Here is a 15,730-nt window from a genome sequence, read left to right on the forward strand (position 1 = left end):
CACTGTCGTTTAAATTAATCTTCCCGCTGTTAATCGTCATACATATTTCCATTATACTTCCATCAGCTTACAGGTTTCTACACAAAGCACACTAATTTTTCGAATTATCGTACATTGTCACACAATCGTACATACGGCTTCCTATGTGATACGCGTATACGAAGATACGAAAAATAAATGGATTCGATCTTTGATTAGCGAAAGGCTACTTTACCTAGAAGAATTAATTTATTGTATAAAATTATCGTCGAAACGTTTCCAACATCAGTCGATCGATTCTCACAGAACCAACTCAATATAACTATATCTTAATAATAATATATATATATATTTTATACACATGTAATAAATAATCGCTTTGCAGATCGCATAAAAGGTAATTCCAATGTAACTTTTCTGCGATCTGAAATAACCGAGACACGAAACAAAAAAATTATATCGATCTCTGTAATCCTAAAATTAACAAGTATATACAGATTTAATTATTTATATTTTTCTATACATTTTCATATTTCTTCTCGACAAAAGCAACATAACACTTTTTCTTTTTTGGCACTTCGTTATATAGTTAGCGCTATTTCTCGATGATAATTCGATATCTCTTGGCCATCGTTAATCGATAGGTTGCAGGCAAAGGAAATCGCCTCGAGAAAAAAAATCTCGTCATCGTTAAAAGTCGTTCTTCTTCTATTTTTTCCGTCTGGTTCCTAATGCGATTATTTTTTTGCGGAACAAAAGAAAAGAGTCACGAGATACACGGTTCAGGGGCCGTTCGCATGACCTAGTTGAACTCAAAGAGAAAAAGACGAATGAGAAAGAGAGAAGGAGAGCAAAGGAGAAACAGGAATGGAAATGTTCGTCCTGACTGGAAGAGCAAACGGAAGTCGATATTAGTTCACGCGCCACTCGTTGAAACGGATGTTCGAGATCCGACCAATAGCTGGCTACGTTCTCCCGGCTTCCGATTTTTAACTAAATAAATTATTTACAACAGCCATCGCTGATCAAACGACGGGCGAATTAAATGCGAATTTTATTCGTTCAGGTACGCGTGGAAGGAAATATAGGATTGTTTGAAACGTTCGTAGCCTTTTCATGATTGGAAGATGCTCATTCGTTAGAAATTTTTGTGAGATAATAGAATAAATAATAAATGATAAACCAAAGTCATAATTTTAATTAAACAAGAATAATTCCAGTTAATATGTTCCATTACATTTGAATCATTTACTTTTATTCTAATCTCTATAAAACCTTTTTTAATGGCAAAAACCAGAGTACTTTAGAATCTTTCAAACACCATTTGAAAGAACTGGTTGTTGAAAAATTCTGCGAGAAAATAATCTAATAAATAGTAGAATATTATCACAAAAAGAAACAATGCATAGATTATTCAATAAAATTCTAGTTCTATACAAATGTCATTTTCCAATCATTCTTAAATTTCATTTTTACGAATTTTTCGAACAACCTGAATATAATTACTTTATGTACAAAATTAAAGGACCCCTAACTGTTTACGGTTTCAAAAACTTCGTTAATCTATTTATACAACTTAATAATTGCAACTTTCCGTAAGAACTCTTAAGAACTTATCTCTCATTCCACTCAACAAAATACGTAGAACTTTTCAGGATGGTTCAGTCTCTCATTTGTAACTCTCGTATCTCCGGATATTAACGATTCCACGAGTCTTGGTCGGTTAATCGAGAGATCGAAGACCGCCTTCGACTTGCATTCGGCAGGTGTTTCGTGCGCGAGAATCGCTTAGTGAATGGAAATTACCGGTTTCTCCTATTCCCTCTCTTTTTCTCTTCCTCCTCATCTTTCGATTCGATGCGCTCTTTATCCGTGACGTCGAATCACGTTCGTGGACTACGCTAGGCTCCGGGGAATCTCGTACAAAAAACAGAACGAAAATACAATAAATAAGAAAAATTGACAAAACCGCGCTCGCAAAAACCTTGTATTTCTTCCTGTACTTTGCCAGGCATCGTCGATGCTCGTGTCGCGTGGAAACGTCTGATCGGAACCTCGAATCGAGCACAGTTCAAATCCTGGAGAGCAAAAAAACCAGCTGCTCCAGGCAGCGACTTTCTCTCGACACGAGTGTGACGATCCATCGCAGTCAAGCGAGCGGATTCGCGTCTAAACTGATCGATATCGATCCTTTCTAACTTCACGATTCGGTCTATAATACCAGTAAATCTACGGAATCGGAAATCGAAGTATCAGATCTGGCGCTTTTCTCTGTGACTCTAATCACTCAAATCTAGGACAGAGTATGTTCCTCTGAAAGGCCTGCTTTCGAACAAGAATTTCTCAGCAGAGACACATCAGAGCCTCAGACACCGAAAACTCGAAAACACCATCCTCTAACACAATTGAGCTAATATTATTAGTGGAGCTTCGTAAGTTACATATCTAACAGCAATATGTTCGCTAAGAAAGAAAATTAGATTTTACGAATCCACAAGTCATCTGATCATTTCGCGTGATATTGCAAAGGAAGATTGTAAAGAAAAAGTGTATAAGCAAAACAATTTGCAATTTGTCAAGTCATTAATATTATCAGTTAGTAAGTTATTGTGCAGGAGGATCTAGGACTTGTAAAGATGAACCTCGAACACAACCATTACTTTAAATAATGTTTCTTTCTCGTGGAAGATCTTATGTGAGGCGTGTCGTTGCCTTTGGAACTCGCAGCATCCTTCCACGTAGTACTCCTAGTAGGTGTCACAGGGTCACTGAACCTCGTTTTGGCAAGAGGAGTTTTCTGATTCTGATCCTGTTCAACGTCTCCCTCGAAGAATCGACACATTTCCCTGACGGGAACGGCCCTCGCTCCTCTGTTGAGATCGTGAAGCGACCGGGCACGTTGCTTCCCTCTGGGACTCGGTTTCGAAGACGTTCGACCGAGATCTTCGGTGCTTCTAGCCAGTCGACCACCTAGTCTAGACAGAGATTCGAACAGAGTCAGCTTCTCTCGTACTGGCACGTAATGGTCTACCCTTTGACACCGTTCCAAGAGCCTGGCCACGTCTTCCTCGCAAGGTGGCTCGGTCAGAACCGACAGAGAGGTCGACGACCTAGGCAGAGCCGTCGAATTGTAATTCTCCGCGAGTTTCGAATTCTGCGACAATTGTCGAGGCACTGGAATCCTCGAGGATAATTGGGCCAATCGTTCCTTACGTTCCTGAAGAGTCTCTACAGTTGTATTAGTAAATTGCTGTGTTTGAAGCAATTGGCTCTTCTCTCTGATGCTCCTCCTCTCTCTTGCACGACTTCTTCTCTCATTCATATCCATTCTAAGTATACCAGGACTCGCGTTACCATTTCTGGGACTATTATTGTTCCTCTTATCATCCTCATTCCGATGATCGTCTTCGAATCTGACTAAGGAAGACTCGTTAGGCTTCACAGGAGGCAATCTGATAATGATGTTCTTCTCGTTTTTTAGTCTAGAAGCTTCATAGCCACTATCGTTGTCCTTCTTTATGGATGTTAGACAATAGGTGTCATTGTCGTTGCCAGAGTAGAACCTACTTCTCGATTTCGAGCCATAAGTTTTTAGGATATCGTTGTTGTTCTCTTCAGCTCTGTCTTTTCGTCTCCTAGCATCTTCTTCTAGCACTCTTCTACTTCTAGCTTCGTTCTCTCGTCTTCTGGCTTCTTTATACCTTTGGATCCGTTGTTCTCTGGTATCTGGTTCAGGAATAGACACTGCTGAGTCCACGGAATCCACGCTGGAACGACACACGCCGCTCCAAGGAAGACTATCGTCACTTCCCTCGCTGCTTTCGCTGCAGCCCCAGGTCCTGGTCATCGGCTGGTCCTTTGTTATTATCGTTGGAATACTTCGAAAGTCGCCTAACAGATCTTCGTCGCTGGAGTTACTACTGGACCAACCACGTAACTCGCTTCTCGCTCTTCGTCTGGATTCTTCTAAGATTGTCGTGGTTGTTCTAGGCTCCTTCTCTGTGGGAGAGTCACTGGTCCAGCAGCGTAACTCGCTTCTGGAACGTCTTCTGGATTCTGTGGGACTGTCGGGTAATGGAACAGGTCCCCTTGGACAGATGGTCAGGATCTCCAGGAAGTTTAGACAGCGTTGGGCTCGAAATGGTGTTTGCCTGACCAATTCTGCTGCTATTGCTCTCACCCAGGACCAGTACACGGGTTCTGAATCCGCCTGTAAAACAGGAAAGTAGTTTTGTCTTAACAAATATTGGATATATACTTCTTAGATATTTTCTTCAGTACTAAATACATAGATTTTCTGACTTATATATGGATCAATGTAACTTCTATCCAGGCGTCTCGAATGTAATTCGAATTCCAGTGGAAATCTGAAGCGAAATTATTTTTTATTTTTCCAATAGGATTCGAAGAATATGTTCAATATATCTTATGTAAATATTGTGTATTAATTATTAGTCTGCGGGCGTTTGTGCAAATTCATATTTTTGTCCATATATTTGAAGAGATAAAACCTAAACAATGATTTGCTTTATACATCGAATGCTATAAAAAGTATACTTTCAATACTTCATTCAATAAGGAGTTCACTTTTGATGTTGTATTCATTGAATATTATAAACTATACCTTTGATGTTTTGTACATAGTATTATAAAATGTGAGAGGGATATTTATGCAGTTGAGTCGTTTTACTGGTGTTAACGAAAGGTGTTCAGTTGACGAATCTTTCCCTTTTCCTCGTTCATACTTCGTGTTTCTCATTCTAATGTAGCGATTGAAATTCTAGCCACGTCCTATGTCATTCGTTTAATGGGTCTTAGAGAACCCTCGCTACTATATAATTATTCTTGAAATATTCAAGGAAACCGACGTTAGGAGTCTGTTAGCCGATTGTAAACTCAATTACAGGCTATTATTAAGATCTGTGAATGGCGACTCAAGCTTTGTTGCTCCGAGCGAGACGCCGCTGGATGACCGCGCGAACGTCCTTTGAGTCAGTAAGGTAACGAGGCGAAGGAACTCGTTTGCCAGGAAAGGAGGATGGTGGGACTCCTTGACAATGCCGGGTCATGGGAGAGTGGCGCGCGGATCTCCCACGCGTCCGCTTATCGTCGTGATCGCTCCGGCGGATTTTGACCTTGCCTACTGACCTTATTACCTTCCGCACCCCGTACGGATACGAGTTACGTCACCTGCTCGCGTCCTTCGCGTCTCTTCCTTATCTTATCAATCGACCTTTATGAATTTTTCATTGGTTCCTTTCAAAACCTTGATAAACTCAATTTTTTATGAATTTCTCAATTTCATTACATAGCTACACGATTAATGTTCAATTCTTAAGAAATAAGTGACATTTATACAATTGCACATTAATCATGTATCTGGATAATAAATTGGCAAATTTACAAGAAGAATTGATTAATTTAGTTTCTGAGAGGTTCATCTACAGTGACTCATGAAGGTATTTGTATACTTACAATGGAAGACTCATACGAATTATGATTATAATGTATTATAACTAAACTTTTTGGCATTTCATTAACGGTAGAAACAATCTGGAAATATACATAAACGTGTCTCCTAACAGCGTTAATGAAATTTCAAAATGCTTCCTATAACACATGTATAATATATTCATAAAATATATTTTCAGCCATTTAAACTTGAATTTCAACCAAAGTCAAAGAAAATACACTGCTGGATACAGATAATTAGCACAGAAATTCAAATGAATCGAAACTTTTGATAAACTAAGAGTCGAGATAGATGGTAGGATTGTATAACTAGATAGAAATCGAGCTGCAGACGTTGGCAGAGCGTAATTAGAAATTGCGGCGTTTAGCAAAACAGGAGCTTTGACCAAGACGAGAAAGTGTTTGCGGGCGAGGAAACGGATCGTGCCACGGATAAAAGCCATTTACATGTAATTACATTGCGTGTTGCGGCGAATTATTCTATCTCGCCTGTCCACTTCTTCTTTCTTTCACGTCCAGGTTCCTGATACTGTTATGCCTCGAATTACATACCGACAAAAAGGTCGAAATCTTGAAACACAGATTCGAATCAGTTAACATCTAATGTCAAAAGAGAGTCAAGCCTTCGATTTTTAACGTTAAAGCTGTCAAACTAATCAAAATGACCGGTATCACATTCTTATTCTGATATTAATGTGTACTTTTATTGAAATAGGTATAACCATAAGATATAATTACGTGTATCTATCTCATTTTGTCATTTCTACTTTAATTATAATTAAATATGTATTTAGATACATTTTATAGTGTACGTACAGTGGTTTGAACTGATCGCTGACATGTTTGCTGATAAATATCTTTAACCTAGGACGTCCTGTGTTCGTAAAACATAAGTTTTTCCAAAAACAGAATTTTTGTACAAAGTTAACAATTTGTTTTTAAATAAAAGAATAATTTTAATGAGTAATATTCAGTGACTGTAAGTGAAGCAATTAGATACTGATTCAGGTTTTTGTGAGAGTGCCATGAAAGTGCCACATGGACATAAATTAACTTTCCCCTGACATGTCTTAAACCTTCTAATACCCTCCAAAGGTTAAAGATCGTTAAGATTGATATCAAAAAATAATTTCTCTGTCTGTAAGTTCAGTAGTCAATAAAAAAACTGAGAAGTTACCCAAAAAGTGGCAAGAGTGTGGCCCTGCGAGTTGCTGAGTGTGAACCCAAGAGCCAGTGCGTGCGGTTGACATAGGCTGGGTGCTGCTTGTCGTAGGTTCAATGCCCTCAACGGGAGCCTGGGAGTACCCTCGACCCAAAGCCATCCCATTCTGATGGATACGATCCGCCTCTCACCTAGGTCCTCCACGTACAGTTCGCCTGGAACAAACGAGAGAGAAAAAAGAAAATTAGACTCTTAATACGGATCAATCAGTGCCACAGCCTAAAGTGATTCGAATTATACTGATTGTTCGTGCAGTACTTGCGGATGTATGCGGTGGCCTTTCGCTCCAATCATATCTAATTAAAAGTACCCTGTCGACCGTGCATAATTTATCTGAAAGTTGTCAATGCGTTCAGTTGACATTCCCTTTGACTCGTCGGTTGACTGCGACTTCAATTTAATAATATGTTTCGAGCTTTTTCTCCGCTCGAACGCGGGCGGATGAATCGCGTAAGCTTAGGTAATCAAAAGATTGACGTCATTCAATTGAACGGCATAGGAGCGAGGATGGGTCTCGCAGGCACCCTAGGTGCTTTCTCTCTTTACGGTTCATCTCCCCTTTCCCCGGCCAATTACCGTCGGAAACAGTACCTAAACACACCCACGTTTCGTCGACCATAATGACTATTTCAGCCATAAGATAGAAATAGACGCCGGGGATTCCTACTACACCCTTGTCGTCGACGTCTTCCAATTTTATGACGCGACGCCAGTAAGGAATCTTCTACATATACGTATGTATATACAGCTTTGTTTATAGGTATTGAGGTATTCGTTGGTTTTATACAGAAAATGATAATTGGTTCGGATTGTTAGAGAAACAATAAATCTAAATATGCTTGAATTATTTTGCGATACTTTTTAAAGTAATTTTTTAACATTTCTTCTTTATTCGACGTCTAGATTGATCGAATCAAACTCTTTCTATTGCTGCTAGTTATTATGATAGATTATAACACATACTCGTGTTTCCTCTTACATGAATGTTATAGTAGGTGTAGGTTAATATATAATTTTTCATTATAAGACATATAGATATCCATATTCCTATCACTTTGAGGTAACGGTGATCAAAGTTTGATTGTGAATTTGAGTCACAAGTTATATTGATTTGATGTTTATTAAAGTAAACTTAAGCTTCTTGTGTGAATCCAAATCACAGAGGTAAAATAATGTATCTAAACACGACAGATGATTGGAAATAACTTTTAAACATATTTCCATTTGTAGAGAGTTTTCACAGCTACAAAATTGTTGTATAGAAATTTTCGAGTTGTCCCGGTTCCATTGTATTATCTCGCCTATTATATTGAACACTCGGCGCAGAGTAACACGAGAAGGTGCACAAAGTGGTTGGGAAACGAGTCATCGGCTAAGTACATCCATTAACCTTCCATGAGGAATTCCTTATCACGAGTGAAGGACGTTCATGGGTAAAATATCGGGAAGGACGCGATGGACAGGATTCCAGACATTTTTCAGCCCAATAAGGAAGTAAATTGGCGCAGAGAAACTACGTGGAAATCCTTCACCTGCATTCCTGACCGCTTGGTGTACGTCCACGCGGATGGATTCGACGACCAGCCTACGCTCGACGACCTACGACACACGCCCCCACCTGGTTTCCACGGAAACCAGCTGATGGTCACCGAATAGTCCGCGATCATTTCCATATTCGCATCGATTGCCACTGCTAAAGATAGAAACGAAGGGGAAACACCCATGATGACACAAAACATTTTTAATGCTTTTTACCTTACAGGGTATAGAACTGCACAATTTAATAAATTACGTCGGCAATATAGCTTCGAGAGTGGTGTAAGTGCATCACCTTGCTAACAGAAGAGTATTTGTGGAATTTTTCGAATGTAGGAGATATAGATTCATAAATATTATAGTATATATCGTCTATGTAATTATACAAATCTATAAAGTTCTAAAATCTCACATCGTGAATGAAATAAAAGTCATTGTTGAGTATTTTTCTATTTTGTGTGTATTTTATTCTTTGTGAATTTCGTGAGTGGAATAAGTATAAATGTGATGGATTTCTGCCTTTTTTTAAACTCTACATCGATGGATATTTATACCTTGCTTAGCCTTCGACAGAAGCTATCAGGGGTGAAATTTCACTCCATGCCATTTTTGTTTGAATATTGTCGTCTCCTAATAGAATTGCCGCGATGTTATTTATAACCTTCGCAAACAATCACTTTTTTGCTTTTCATTTAATATTGGGTAATAATAGAGTAGTGGATTTATTGATTTCTAGAATAAAAATATCGTACTGGGGTAACATTGTATCCATGATAAATTAATCTAATAGATAGCTTTCAAGAGATAATATTACGTCCGGATATTAAATTGATGTCTTTTTTTAGGATTCGGAGCAGTTTGAAACGATAGGAAATTATTTTTCACTCAGTCGTTAACTTTAGTCGTTCAGTTCGAGTAGAATTATCATTCAACTGTTGAAGTTGTTAGTTTCGAAATATTTAATAAAATTCAACATCTTTTACAAAAAAGTTACGTCAAAACTTTCAATTGCAGTATTTTCCCGTCACTCGGTATTACATCGATAAAGTGCGAATTAAAAATCGTAACGCGAGTTCTGTGGTTGTTCTTCTCGCTCCAACGACTGTGGAAAACTGCACGCGGCGTCCGCATAAATTATACTGGCACAAATTACTACATGATGTCTGTAAATTATTACGAAGTGACAGGTCTACCTATCAGGACGCTGTAGTGTCTCGTGTGTAGCAAATCCTCGACCGTTTTTGGACCTATTCCGCGAGAGATTGAGCACGTCATTATCGCGAAAGTGTCGCCATGATCGATCGTATTCTCCACTACTAAACGTCGATGGAAAACTAAGCCAACGGAGTTTCGCTCGCATGAAAATGGAAAATGAAAGCAGCTCCGAGCTACGCTGCCGTTTCTGGAACGAATTTTCTAATCTCGCTCCAGCTGAAGCACGGTTCCGAATCGCTTGGTCCGAAACATTTCTGCAACGGTGAATCACACGCTGCTTTCAAGGTCAGTTTATTTGTCGGATACAATTACGGACTACGTGTGATTTTCCAGGAACGGAATTACGAAACGTGTGAATCATCGTTGACTTCGGTTTTTAGGCGTCCATCTTGCAAACAGAAAATTATAGCCAGAGTGTTTCTTTTTATTGGTAGTTCAAAAGCGAAGAAACATCTGTTTGAGGCGGGAAATCGGCGAATCGTATTTTCTGCGAAGAGATTCATTTATGAAACCTTTTGAGCCGAGATTGTATATACAGTCAGTCACAAATGTCTGTATACACTTCTTACATTTTATGTATCCGTTTTATCCGGAAAAGAAATTTTCATTTCGATTTAATATCGCAACATCGTTTTTAAGATGTTCAATATGACGCAAAAACGTATATTTTATCTTAAAACTCACAAAAAAATGGGTTTTGATAACATGAAATTGATTATTGACTTTTAAAATCGTTCAATTATTGCGTTAAATTAATACAAAATTTGATGCAAAAATACAACTAAAACAATCTTCTCTGTAATGCACCAAATTTAAAGAATCTACGTAAATGTTTATGATCGATATATATGTATAATATATCTTTCTATTCAAATGGTAGTATTTCGAGAGCAGAAAACATGTTTCGAATTAAAGAATCCTAGAGAGTCAGCATCCTCTCTCTTTCTCTCACGGTCCATTAAATTTGAGAACTAGTATATACACTAGGCAGTTGTGAATGGCTCATAAATAAGGCAATCCTCCTGTAGACCCGCATCCTGTCGATCCAAAAGTTCTTCGACGAGAGTATATACAAACCAGTAACTCTTCTTGCCTTGTCTCAGCGAGTTGAAGGTCCCGATCAAACATCGTCGTTCAGGCATCGCTTAATCAACCAAAATTGAACGATAACAGATCTTCGATTTGACAAATATGATTCTTCGATTCGATGAAGAGAGAGGTATATGAAGTTGGATATTCTTCCCTTATGACATTTGTTCAAGGACAGTCCCTTTTTCCATTCACGAACTCTTAATACAAAGATGTATGAATATTTATGAACATACGGAAATGCTGAAGCATTGCATTGGTTGGTTCTTTGCGTGGAAGAGGCTCAAACGTGCCTCGACGTATGTTTTATCTGTCCCTCGTAGCTGGCCCACACCACAGTGGCACGTTTCACTCAGGAAACCGTTTATTTCCTCAGATCCTAGGATAACGCATGACTGTCACGTATACCGGGTGACTCTTTCAAAAATCAATACCGTTAACTTATTCTTTTCGAAGCAGAACTGTGGGAGGTATGCCTTTGATCTTTCAGTTTGCATCCGTGATTTTAGAAAGTCGATCTTTTTCTTGGAATACAGTGTCCCTCGAAAATTTTTGATATTTGCGACTTGTAAAAGAAAATGAAATTACAGATATTGTAATTCGTTATATTAGGAATTTTTGTCACAGAATTTTCCACTTTGAAATTATTTAAAAAATTATTGAATTTATTGAAATTATTGAATTATGTAATTATTCATTACGTAATTAATTGTGCATAGTATTTATAATTGTTAGCTATATAGAATTTGATAATGTTGCATCAGATATCGAATCGTCTAAACTCGAGCTACAATAATTTGATAGAGACTTTAAACCGAGACCTAATTCTCGACTTCTGTACAATAGAAAAAGTAAGAAAAGTCTCTTCGACAGTCGAACGGAGTCCGTCGGTCCCACGAAGATCAAAGAAACGAAGCTTCCGTGCTTCCCTCAGGAAGTACCGTCCTCGTTTTCCGTTGCCTCGGTCAACATCGAAAATCCTGTTTAACAGTCCTCCATTTTTCACCTTGTTCCTTCACGCTCATCTGCCTCCTGTCAGTCCCGGAACGTCATCCTGGTTAAACAGGGCCCCAGACGTTTTTACCGCCATGGTCCTGTCCCCGCAAACACCATGAATTATTTATTCACTGATGAATCGCCGGCGTGAACGCCCTCGGTTTTCCTCACGTTTTTCTTTTTTTCTTATTTTTCAATGCATCCACGTGGAGTCCCTTGTATTAAATTAACATTGGGAATTGAATCAAGTCTAAACATAAATAATATTTCTGGAATAGTTCGGGATTTTAATGTTAGGTAATGAGGATCTTTCTGAACACTATAGCTTTTGATTAGTTTAGAACGTAACTTTCACGTCAAGAGGGAATAAAGTATGATTTCTATCGTGTTCATAGAATAACTTGAATTATTAGAAAGGTAGAAAAAGAAGAATAGATAATTCAAGAACGTACGTATAATCTGCAGAAGGTTATTTTTCATCCAAAAATAAATTGAAAATCTATAATAAAATACATTCGTTTGAAGCCTAGAAAATTGTACTAGAAAATTCATCGATATCGCGCCAATTTTTAACCAAACAAGTTCAAACGTACTTTCCTAAAAAATAAAGCCCTAAACAACAAATTTATTCTATATGTTTAACTTACTTTCACGGGAACACCAATTTACCAGTCGTCCAGTCGTATATTCAGTCAAAAAGTTGCAAAGTCCACGTGTTCACGTTGACAGGATTTCAAACTCGACTGGCTTAGAAACAAAGCTCCATTGGCAAAATTCAGTTGCACATTTCCAACTTATCTTTGCACGTATTACATAATAAAATAACCTTCTGTCTAACGCGCAGTCTTCCACGTCTTATATTATTATTGCTACTAGTCAACAGTCACGTGGCGCCAATGTCGCGTCGCCGATAAGCGTTAACGAGCGAGTCAAAGTTGTGTTTCTCTGACTTCTTTCGGTGATTTGAGCGCGACCGCAAACCGGTAGTTCACGAGGAAGGAAGTCTGCATCACTCGGAGGTGAAATGCGACGTGAAAGTGGCGAAGCTGTAATGTTGGGACGGAACGAGCGGTGGACCAGGACGGGCTGTCACGAGACCGGAAGCTTCGTTAGGAACCAGGAAGCGGAGGTGGGAACCATATGCATCGACAGTCGTCATGCGAGTCGTACGGAAGATAAAACAAGCAAGTTATAATAAAAACGGTCACCGTTATTGCGTGCTGTTACTTTCTGGTGCGCAGAGTTAACCGTGACAGTATAATCCAGCTAGTTCATGAACCAGCGCTACTGTTTCTCTTCGGACATACCTTCCTCTTCATCATTCTCGTTACGAAACCTAGCGTTTTCCCATGATTAATACGATCGAATTGGGTCGGTATTTATCTTCATTTTCTCACAAGCACTGCCTCAAAACACGGTGCATTGCTTCACCGATTATCCTGCTGTTATACGAACCGCTATTAATAAGACTTTCGTAACCGTCATAGTCTACCCTCTCTAAAAACACTGTCATAATAATTGGTCCCTCGAACTGAAATGCATCAGTGAACATCAGTTCCGACTATTGCTGCATACCGCTAATGAGAACCGGTCATTAAGGTTTTGCTGGTCAAAATCAGAAAACGACATCGATCTCCATTGACATTCCGTTTACGTTCCTTCGTAATATAATTTAGCAATATTTTAGTAATACAATTTAACGCAGAATGAATCAAATAAGTTTCCAGTATGTCTAATCGCAATATAATTTGGTGATATAACACCATTTGTACAGTAAAATGAACCAAACAGAATGATTTAAATTCGACTTCGCTAAAATTTTTAATTCAAAGAAATCGTCTTATATCTCTCCGCCCAGCTTCGAAAGAATTCAATTCGAGAATAAGAAAGTACAATCTTTCCTCTTTAACGTAACTCTTTATGCAGGTCGTTATATAATATTTTCTAGTCAGTTACTATAACATTATAAAATACTCTGGATATTTCGTTATATACATCTCTACATTCCGCATGTTCAAATTTCCCATAAATGCGTAAAAATCCATGGTACAACAATAGCTGAGCAAAAATCAAACTGTAGTTAAAAAAGAATCTACGATAACATGATACACGATAAAAAAACATTTTAAATCACTTACCTCCATAGTTTCTAATCTCCGCGAAGAAGGCTTTAATACCGTCGAATATTAAATTATTATTAATTATTGTAATCGTTAACGAGCAACTACCGAAGATCTTTGTTTCGGTGCGCAACGGAATATCTCGGTGCAACGTTCGCGAATCGTTACGTCGGCTATTATGTAATCTCGGTGCGCTTTGGCGCCGGGTACCTCGATACTAAAAGCACACCTGTGAGTCACCGTGTGTCTCGTCGAGCGAAACAAACGGTTCGTTAGTAGTAATTACGCGACGAACCCGTTAGGTACGCTTACGAGGGACCGTTCTTTTTTTCGCGGGACTATGTTTGCACCGAGTGGTTCCTCTGCAACGATGAGAGATTCAGGACTAACCACGCGTCCTAAACCCTTTACATTAACGTCTAGCAACTCTCCTAATGAATTCTCGGCTTTTATCCATACTCTATTAAGACCACCTTTTCCATCCAGTTCTTTCTGGCCATGTGAAACGCGCCGATTTAAAAGGCTACGAACCGTACGAGTCGCTAGCTAACGGTTAGTTTTGACTTTTCACAATCCCTGCACAATGGGTGGCAAGAACGCCTGCTGGAGAAAGTCGTGAAAAGACTTCAGGGGGGACACGAAGCTTCCTTCGTCCCTTCGTTTGGAAAAATTCTCTGCAAGGGGGCTCTTTTCAAGACGCGTCTCTCCTTTCCCAGTTTTCCACGATTTTTCGTGGGTCACGCCGCGGGCCATTCCCTCAACGATCGAGTATTGTGTTTGGAAATAAACAGCTACCGGGTATGACCTCGTTGCAGTTTGAACGTTTAGAATGTTCAGATATTAGATTGCAACATATTACACTTTGATGGGTTGTTATTAGACGCTATCGTTATGCATTCATGGGAAATTTAAATGTGTGAAACGCAATGCGCGTAATATGTAAAGGTAAATAAAATTTTACATATTCCTGATGTTACGCAGAAATGAATCTTTAGATATTTTGTGATGGTTTTACCTGCCTGTAGTATATGTAGTATAGTAGGATAATTGGTAAGAGAAACGTTTTAATATGTTCACAATCTGGGGCAGAAAATACATCCACGAAACCGATACAGGCGTTTCATCGATTAAAATGTTGCATAGATTATAACTATATCGCGGATGTTATACAAAATCAGGTTTTCGTGAATACCACTAAAGAAGCAGAGCTTAAATCGAGATTTGTCTTACTCTCTCTCTAAATATTATAACAGTTCTTTACTTCCGTGTGTATACATTATGTGCATCTTATAAATTTTAATACATTTAAATTTCCCATAAATGAATAAACGTCTACTTGTAACATGTTATTATATCAACTCCTTAAAACTATTTTTTCTTGCCAATAAATACTTTTGTATTTATAGAAGCATCATTGGATATCGTTTCAGAGCTGAGAATTTTCTCCTTTGCATAAAGTTCGGATTTTTTAACGCTTACAAATATATAAACGTATACTTCCCAAGTTAGAATTCAGTGAAGTACGAATCTTTAAGAATCGAACACTTTATACGTTACAACATAACAAGTATGTTAATGTATTCCTCTGTGAAAGATGCATTTAAGTATTCATTATTCCCTGGCCGAATAAGCGGAAAGAGGTTCATTAATTATTTCAAGGCACGTTCCGTTTGATTCTAATCCGACATTGAGCTTTTTATACCGAAGTGGAAAAACTAGCGATTCGAGGATTAAAATATGCGTAGAAAGGGCAGGGAAGCAAAATGGCCGAGCTGTACCCTTCCTTCTGCTCATCAATCTTCGCATGGAAAACATGACGATCGTCTTCGAGGCGAATCATTTGTTATCTAGCTTTTCGTCCCCTTACCTCGCACATTTAATGATCTTTAATCTTCCTTTGTGTACTTCCTTCCGTGAGACATTTTGCATCGTCGAGATTAAGTTTGTACGTATGGAAAAGATGTTTTTCTGAAGATTAAATTTGATAATATCACTCATTAAACTTCGTCATGCCGTCTATTATCAACCACACTGATAACTGAAAAGAAGAGATTTGTTAAAGAAGAAGAAAACTACTAAAAAGGAAATTCGTTATAAAGAG

At 38.4% G+C, this 15,730-nt stretch overlaps 2 protein-coding genes and 1 long non-coding RNA gene across 3 annotated transcripts in view; 1 reads left to right on the top strand and 2 right to left on the bottom strand.

The window, feature by feature from the left end:
* Positions 1–209: 209 nt before the first annotated feature.
* LOC117155204 (uncharacterized) overlaps positions 210–15,730 on the bottom strand; it is a 48,247-nt gene continuing 32,726 nt past the window's right edge. Inside the window, exons 2-3 of the mRNA XM_033330926.2 lie at positions 6,629–6,828; positions 210–4,189 (exon numbers count right to left, since the gene is read on the bottom strand). Coding sequence (XP_033186817.1) covers positions 2,636–4,189; positions 6,629–6,828 — 1,754 coding nt within the window. The 3' untranslated portion in view covers positions 210–2,635. The remainder of the gene's footprint in view (positions 4,190–6,628; positions 6,829–15,730) is intronic.
* On the bottom strand, positions 11,158–12,317 carry LOC143303414 (uncharacterized). The gene is made up of 2 exons (XR_013059643.1): positions 12,157–12,317; positions 11,158–11,759 (listed from the first exon to the last, which is right to left on the bottom strand). It is a non-coding gene; the product is annotated as an uncharacterized LOC143303414 (long non-coding RNA).
* The window catches only part of LOC117155545 (uncharacterized), a 103,023-nt gene continuing 99,786 nt past the window's right edge, over positions 12,494–15,730 (top strand). The window contains exon 1 of the mRNA XM_076623067.1: positions 12,494–12,638. The gene's annotated coding sequence lies outside the window, so the exon portion shown is untranslated. The remainder of the gene's footprint in view (positions 12,639–15,730) is intronic.

This window comes from Bombus vancouverensis, chromosome 12, assembly GCF_051014615.1.
Source record: "Bombus vancouverensis nearcticus chromosome 12, iyBomVanc1_principal, whole genome shotgun sequence".
Classification (NCBI taxonomy): Eukaryota; Metazoa; Arthropoda; class Insecta; order Hymenoptera; family Apidae; genus Bombus; species Bombus vancouverensis.